We start from the raw sequence: 8,227 nt of genomic DNA on the forward strand, positions 1-8,227 counted from the left end.
AAACCTCCACTTCCCCCAGTCTCTGAAGGACAAAAATCTCAGCAAAATGTTTGCCAAACATCTTGGTTCGAACGGAGAAGTGCAAAAATTTGCCACCCATTCAGAAATTCTTTAACATTCAGGAGCCTGCGTTTGTTTCTGATTTCCACCTGCAGAATGAGGCAAGCAAGATCAAGAAGGAAGCGGAGGAATTGGATCAGCTAATTGCCAGGAAGCTGAAGGATTATGAGGACTTGAGAGAAGACATGAAAGGAAAGGAGCTTGAAGTAAAGAACCTCTTGGAGAAAGGGAAGACGGAGCAGCAGGTCAGTTCTGCTTTGTGCAGGCTTTTGTTCCCTGGGGGAAAAAAAAAAATTAAAAGAAAAGAAGTAACTGGCCAGATGTGGAAGATCTGGTCTTATTCAGTCTAGTCTTATTGCAGCTTGTTAATTATGAGAATGCTGAAGAGTGGTCCCAGACAGGAGATGCAGAAAGATGTTAAAAGCACCAGTAAGGGCAAACAGGGGATATTTGCCAGGTGTGGTGTCTTTTGTATTCAGAACAGTATTCCACAAGGCCCTACGTTCCCCTGGTCTCAGAGGAAGCACTGCTGTTCTGGATGGTGGTGGTGTTTCAGGCTGAGCAGTGCTTTTTGGCACACCCACGTGGTTGTCCCTCAGAAGGTGACAGTATGTTGGTCCATGTTGTGTCTCCTCAGACTGCAGACCAGCTCTTGGCTCGAGCAGACGCCGCGAAAGCCCTGGCTGAAGAAGCTGCTCGGAAGGGCAATGGCACACTGCAGGAGGCCAACACCATCCTCAGCAATCTGAAAGGTAAAGAGGAAGCACTTGCAGTGAATCCTGCAATTCCAGTGTGACAAGTCACTTAGTAGGAGGGGGTATCCTGCTTAAACAAGCTGTGCTGCTGCCCACACCTGAGCGCTGGCTGGGTTGGATGCTTGGTCAGAGGAGCATCCCAAGGCTCTCTCTCCTGATGAGTGTCCGTTCTGCCCCTCCCCAGACTTCGACAAGCGGGTGAACGATAACAAGACGGCGGCCGAGGAGGCACTGAAGAGGATCCCAGCCATCACCCAGACCATCGCCGAAGCCAACAACAAGACGCGCCAGGCGGAGCTGGCGCTGGGCAACGCCGCTGCTGACGCCCGGGAGGCCAAGGCTAGAGCAGATGATGCTGAGAAAATCGCCAGCTCCGTTCAGAAGGTGAGTCCTTAGCAGTTCTGAAGCCACCCCCTCCCCGAGATGGTGGTGTGGAACTGCATAAACTCTGTTCAGTGTTTCCTGGAAGTTGTGCACCTTCATCATTTTTTTTGCATCCTCTCTCCCCTCTTGGCTGTAGAGCGCTGCTGCCACCAAAGCCGAGGCTGACAAGACTTTTGCCGACGTGACCGGGGCTGGCCAGGGAGGTGGATGACATGATGAAGCAGCTGCAGGACGCAGAGAAGGAGCTGAAGCGGAAGCAGGCGGATGCTGAGCAGGATATGATGATGGCAGGCATGGTAAGCAGTGCTGGCAGGAGACAGCAGTGGCCAGGAGCTGCCTTCTCCCCACTGTCCCGATGAGCCAGGCTTTGCTCCTGCTCTCCCCTTGCACAGACAGCGCTGGGTCCAGCCAGTATTCAAACTCCTCCAAGTTTTAAGTGGGATTGAGTACATGGGACCAGCTCTGGTGCATTACTGTAAGGCTCCATGCCGGAATTGGAGAGCCAGTTTTCTTAATGCAACACTTTCCTTTGATTTTAACTGAAACTTGACTGTAGACCTTTGACTCTGCTCTGACTTTCCCTGCAAAATCCTGCTTAGCTCTGAGGGATATCCTGAAATAATCAGAAAAGTGATTCTTTGAAGATTGTCAGTCTTCTCCAGCACTGTGATAAAGATCTCAGTGCATGAGTGTTATCCAGGGGTGTGTGTGGGTGACTAACTGCTTGGGCAGAGGCAACAGTTTTTTGTGCTCTCACTTTTTACACCCTGCAGGCCTCACAGGCTGCCCAGGAGGCAGAAGATAATGCCAGGAAAGCGAAGAACTCTGTGAACAGCCTACTCACTGTCATCAATGACCTGCTGGATCAGTTAGGTAGGCCTGTCCTTAATGTGCCCTATGCCTTTGAGCGTTTTCCTGGCGTGTGCTGCCTTCCCTGCCAGTGCTGGGCAAGGAGTCAGATGGGCCTGTTGACCTCTTGAAATGGGCTTTATGTGGTTTTGGCACATCCTGGGGTTTTTGCTTTGGTGGGGCAGCCTCAGAGCTCGTTGTGCAGCGTTCAGTGGTGGTTTTCTGCAAGCTGAGGACACTGAAGGTGTCGCCCATGTGGCTGGTTCTGATTTAAATGGTGTCTCTAATGCAGAGATGGCCCGATGGGGGGTCTGAGTGTGGGCTCAGCTGTGTGAGCACCAAAAACTAGGGCATCAAAGGGTTTTTTAATGCACTCCACTATTTGCTTTTGACTTTTCAGGGCAACTGGAGACGGTGGACTTGAACAAACTGAACGAAATCGAGGGTACCCTGAACAGTGCCAAAGACCAGATGAAAGACAGCGACTTGGACCAGAAAGTGTCTTTCCTGGAGAGAGAAGCCAAGAAGCAGGACGATGCCATACAGGCCTACAACAGGGACATTGAAGAGATCCTGAAGGACATTAGCAACCTGGAAGACATCAGGAAGACCTTGCCATCCGGCTGTTTCAACACCCCGTCCATTGAGAAACCCTAAAGGGTGCGCTGGGGGTTGGGGGGTAATTCCCCCTGAGCGGTGGTTCGGCTCCGGAGTGCCTTAACACACAGTACCTTCTCCAAATCCCCACCTCTTCGCTGTTTTCTTTTTTCAAATCAGGATAAGTTGAAAGATTTTTTTTTTTTTAAATTTTTTTTTTTTTTTTTTTTTTTGGAGAAGCAAATTAAATATCCGTCTTTGGGCATCAAAGGGTTTTTTTTTTTTTATATAGATTGTTTTCCTGAGCACTCCACCTTTGCCCCTTCCTCAGACACAGTTTCCCTTTGATTAGTGCAAGGATGAGAGATGCTCTGGACTCTTTATACTGTGGTTCAGAAATAACCATGTGAGCTGTACACAGCAAGGCAAAACTAACCCGACTTTCTCTCCTCTCCTCTCTTCTCCCTTTGACTGTAAAATCCTCAGTCCCGGAGCTCTCTGTTCCTATGAAGGAAGGGGATGGCTACCAAAGTGTTACTGTAATGGCCAGTATAGCTGCACTCTCAGATCTCTGTTCCCAACTTGTAACCCTGTGAATTTGTTGTTTTCACCCTTACCTAGTGGCCAATCCGACAGCGTTGGTAGCCTTTGACAAAATAGCTCAAGCCTCTTTCTGAAACGCTTTCTGTGATGATGCATCGCTCTGAGGAAAAGGCAGCCTCTGATTGGAGCTCTTTGGGAAGATGGGATCCTGGTGGAGTGGTGGGTCTTGCCAGCCCCACTCCTGGTCTGTGGAAAAGTTTCGGGTCCGGTCTGGAAGCTGCTGCCTGCTGGGTAGTCCAGACTGCCAGAGCGTGGAAGCCACGAGCTGCCTTCCCATCTGTTGCTACTGAATTGCCAGAGGATCTGGCTTTTTAGGCTCAGAATGTCTGACTGACAGATGAGTTTGCTCAAGCAGGACAAGTCTTGCTGAAGAGGAGAGCTGCCATCCAGAGAGCCCCGACAGCTGCACTGGCCTCCACGCCGAATGTCTCTGGCTGGGGAAGGAAGGGGGGGGCTCGTGGGTGGAAATGGGAAAAGTCTTGTCTTTCTCCCCATTTTTCTCCTGAAGGAGGACAGTGGCATTTTTATATCTCCTGGCATTGCTCTGGCCTTTTGCCTCTTTTTAAGCTGGTGGGAAGAGCCGGAATTTTCCAGTGCCCTCCTTTCTTTTTGCCTCCCGGTCACCACAAAGCCACCGCAGCACAGGGACTTCAGGCCAGGCTCTGGTGGCAGCTCTGCATTTCACAGCTCCCACCGCCTTCCCTGGCAGGCTCCCTCCCCACGTAGTGCCTCCCAGCTGCTCACTGGTGCTGGGTGGGAGGGCCAGGGAGAGAGCATCCTCTGGGCTTCCTCCTTGCCTCCAGCCTGGCATCCCTCCCCCCCTTCTCCCTGAGACCCAGTATATATCTATCCTTAAACACTATGCAACTTTGTATGTTTGCGTAGCGGGGAAGAAATTATTATCTGACACACACTGGTGCTATTAATTATTTCAAATTTATATTTTTCGTGTGAATGTGACTTTTTTTTTCCTTTTTTTTTTTTTTTTTTTTTAAATCATGATTACAGTGTGAGGAAGTCTCTCGTGTGTGGGTATGTGTGTGTAAATATACTCAGCCATGTTTCCAGAGCGGCACAGCCCGGCCTCCTCCATGTGCTCTGCCCCGTAGCCATCGGGGCGCACGCACCGTGCATCGCTTCTCTCCCTGTCATTCCCTTGAAATTTGGGATTTCTCCCAGCTGGGCTCCTGCTTTCTTCCATCTCCTGTATCCTCAGCACCCATCAATAACCACTTTGCCTGTCAGGTGGATGCTTTCCAGCCCTCCCTGCAGAGCCAGCCCTGCCCCCCGGTGCTCACAGCACCCCGTGCCTCGTCCCCTGGGACGCTGTGCCAGGACAGGGGCAGGAGCTGTGGCTCTGCAGCCGGGCTGGGAGGAGCTGCAGCACAGCTGGGACACTGGATCCAGCGCTGAGTGCTCGGAGAGCTGGACCTGGGCACATCCTGGTAGCACTGTGCGAGGCAGGAGGCTCAGTGCAGGGCAGGGGGTGTTCCCCCATCGCTCTTGTAACCCCTTCCCTTAGACATTCTGGCATTTACCAGCTTGGGGTTTCCCTCCTGCCTGCAAGCACCCTGGAGGAGAGCTCGCTGGCTGCTCTGCTCAGATGGCTGTAACCGCCTCACCTCTGCCAAGGCTGTGAGAAGAGCAGATGTGAAGATGCACGCGTGCCCTGGCTGACCTCAGGCCTAAGGTTTCCTGCTTTCTTCTCTTGTTTTGTTTTTTTTTTGTTTTGGTTTTGTTTTGGTTTTTTTCTTAAGCTGTTTTTAACAGAATTTTATTTTTAAATAATAAAAAATAAATCTTTATAAGCGATCTCTTAATCACTACTGCATTACAGCCATTATTCATTGTATAAGTCCAGTTATTTCTTTACGTAAATGTGATGATGCGACAGCTGCTGGTGGAGTGCTGGGTGTCAGTCCCTTCATCACCTTGTTCCTGACTGTGGCCCCCTCAGTACGTGCCTTCACTCCAGCTTTTTTTTTTTTTGCCTTAATCTGTGGTCTTGCTGTCTGGGGCAGTGAACAAAATGCAACACTTGCAGTTTTTATGTATAAAACAGTATTTCTTATTTATAATAAAGTCTGAATATTTGTAACCCCTTATACCGTGGCATTCTTTGGAGTATTGCTTTTTTTTTTTTTTCTTTGGGGGGGTGGGTGTTGTCTCAGTTACAAGATTCATCTCTTGCTTAATTAGGTGTCCTGTTTTAAGGTGGGGGAAAAGGGACAAGAAATTTGGAAATGGATGTGGTGGTTGCAGGTGGCCATAGGGATGGTGGTTTCCCCCTGTGTCCTCTGCTCCACTGCCATGGCTGGGATGGATTTTAAGGTGCTGGTTTTCCAGGACTTGAAAGGATTATGTTGTTAGTGCTGATGCTGTTGGAGCTGCTCTGTCCCCCTGGAAAGCCCTGGGGAATTGGGATGTGTTTTTACACTCTAAGGGTAAAATCCTTTTAGCTGAACATGTGGAAAAGGATGGGGCTCTTGGGAAGAAAAAAAACCAAGAACTCTGAATAAAGATGCTGAAACTTCTCACTGGGAACTGCCATAGATCTGGACACTTGTGGTGTTCCTGGGTCCTGCCTGCCAGAGCCTGAGATAAACTTTATTCCTGAGTTAAGTAAGTTTGTAAGGGCAGATTACAGTGATAACACTGCAATTACATGTGTCTTACATTTCCAGCTGGATTTCTGTTAATTTTCTCAGCAGAGGAAAATGCACATCTCATTAACTTGCATCAGAGCTAATCCCTTCTCAGCTGGTAAGTTCTTCTCATTAATTTTTGTATTTCAGTTTGTCTGCTTTCAGCCGTTCATTCTGCAGTTGCCACTAATGAATTTGTTTTCTAAAATACCTTTTTTTTTTTCTTTTTTTTTTTTTTAATTTATTTTTACCAGTACTTCTGTTGGGCAAATTCCAGCTGGCAAAATCTGTCTTAAGGTTTCAGCTGGACTGTAGGGAGCAGTCAAGGAGCAGAGAATTGGGTGGTGGGATGGTTCTGACCTTGCATGAGCTGTAGGTTGACATGGGGCCTCTTACCATTTTGGGGCTAAATTACTCAGTTTTGGAAGCAAGTCTATGCCCTTTATTGTACCTTCAGGATTTTATCTTCAGCTTTTTGTGGGTGTTGTGCAAATCCATCTCAGAGGTGATCTTGGAGGAGGATGAGCTGTGCTATCCTGTGGTTTGTAGAGGTGATCCTCAGGGATAGTGGAGGATGATGAGGTAAGAGTAACCTGAAATCTGTCACAGGGGGCAGCAGACCCAGACCCAAGGGATCATGACAGCGGCTTCCAGGTCACCAAAGTATTTGACTGATGTTTTGAAGCCCAGGTAGAGACACCTTCCTCAGATATTCCCTGCGTGGGCTGTGCCCAACTTCCGAGTGCCTGAGGAGGAGCCTTGCCAAGCCGATGGCCAAGCCACGCTTTGGTGGCTTTTTTTCCTCCTCTTCACTCCCTGAGGTTTTTCTCAGTGTCCAAGTTCAAGCTCCATAGTCTCTTGTGCTTTCCAGAGCAGCAGGAGGCTGGCAAGGGGGGCCTGGTGAGCAGATGGCCATGAGGAGGGCCTGGACGAGCTGAGCTGGGTTCCTTCTCCTCCCTTCTGGGGAGAACAAGGTATTTTTAGACGTTAAAAAGTGCTGGGAACAACTGCCTGGGGGATGCAGCTGTAGTGTCCATGTGGATCTGAGGATGGAGAGGGGGACATACAGCTGTCACTCCGAGCTGGCAGTGTTCTGTGCTGCCCATCTACAGCTGTGATGTGTCACAGTCTGGTTAATCTTTCTGGTTGGCTGCTGGCCCGATACCTTCGGTGTGCCCCCATCCCAGAAACATCAGGAATGCCAAAATGGGAAAAATACCCCCCAGAGGCTGGGCATGAGGGGCAGTGGGATGGAAATCCCTGTCTGTGTCACCCCTCACTGGGCAGGGCAGGGCACAGGCGAGGCAAGGCCAGGTGTGATGGCACTTCCTCACTGTGCCACCGCTGCTGCCCTGCCCTGCTTGCTCACCGTGACCCCCGGTGTCCCTGCTGGTCCCTGCCTGCTCCCTGCCTGCCTCTGCCTGCCTCTGCCCATCCCAGTGCAGCCTCTGCCCGAGCTATCTGCACTGCTTCAGGTGCCTGACGTGAGGACTCTCCCAGGGCACCCATCTGGCCGAGAAGAGACTGAAATCCAGGCTCTATCGCCACACCAGTGTTTGGTGATGCTGGTGCATCATGATCCCTGATTTTCCACACTGAGGAGATCCCAGGGGATTTCTTCCTGGAGGACGTTGCAGCTCAGACAGTCTCTCCTAGAAGGTGGCTTTGGGGACACCAGGGCTACAAGGACACATGCAGCATCACGGTGTTTATGCATCATGAGCCACCAAAACAGGTTTTTTTCCCCTCAGTTACATCAATAAAACTATCGCTTTGGGACCTTATTACTTGCCACCTGCAACCAACAGCAAAATTCAGATTGTTGTGGAGTCTTTGGAGCTGCTTGTTCTGCCATGGCAGAATCCTCAAGGACTGATGAACCTGTGAGCCTCTGTGGTGGTCTCCCTGCAGCAGCAGCTTCCTTGGCTCTGTTGTGAATGAACATGGAGCATTTTCTTGTGTTGCAGATTAAAAGGCACGGGTTCTCCAGGGAAGAAAAACTGCAGTGTGTGATGAGCACCAACTTCTCTTCATGCTTCCCTTTGCTTAGGCTTCTACTCACTCTAAAGGTAATATTTCTGCTAACCACGTTTACATGAGACCTTTTCTGGAGGGTGCTGCTGTAGCAGTGGGTTGTGATGGGCGACGTTTGCTCTGTGGAGGGTGGTGGGAGGCTCTCTGTTCCAGACCAAAAAAACTGGGCCCCAGAAATACACATTTTTTGGTGGTCTCATGGCATATGTTCGTGTGGTTTTCAGAGGTGATCTGGAAGGAGGATGAGGCACCACATTCCTGTGGTTTTCAGAGGTGATCCTGCAGGATGGTGGAGGATGA

General features: G+C 50.0%; 2 protein-coding genes across 3 annotated transcripts in view; one reads left to right on the forward strand and one right to left on the reverse strand.

The window, feature by feature from the left end:
• LAMC1 (laminin subunit gamma 1) overlaps positions 1 to 5,346 on the forward strand; it is a 60,047-nt gene extending 54,701 nt beyond the window's left edge. The window contains 7 exon segments of the mRNA XM_050307357.1: positions 156 to 305; positions 698 to 812; positions 1,000 to 1,199; positions 1,336 to 1,386; positions 1,388 to 1,495; positions 1,973 to 2,072; positions 2,449 to 5,346. Coding sequence (XP_050163314.1) covers positions 156 to 305; positions 698 to 812; positions 1,000 to 1,199; positions 1,336 to 1,386; positions 1,388 to 1,495; positions 1,973 to 2,072; positions 2,449 to 2,705 — 981 coding nt within the window. The 3' untranslated portion in view covers positions 2,706 to 5,346.
• ZBTB37 (zinc finger and BTB domain containing 37) overlaps positions 1 to 8,227 on the reverse strand; it is a 331,509-nt gene that overhangs the window by 137,275 nt on the left and 186,007 nt on the right. The window lies entirely within an intron of this gene.

The sequence above is a fragment of the Myiozetetes cayanensis genome, unplaced genomic scaffold (assembly GCF_022539395.1).
Source record: "Myiozetetes cayanensis isolate MyiCay16 unplaced genomic scaffold, myiCay2020 scf12, whole genome shotgun sequence".
In the NCBI taxonomy this organism is placed as follows: Eukaryota; Metazoa; Chordata; class Aves; order Passeriformes; family Tyrannidae; genus Myiozetetes; species Myiozetetes cayanensis.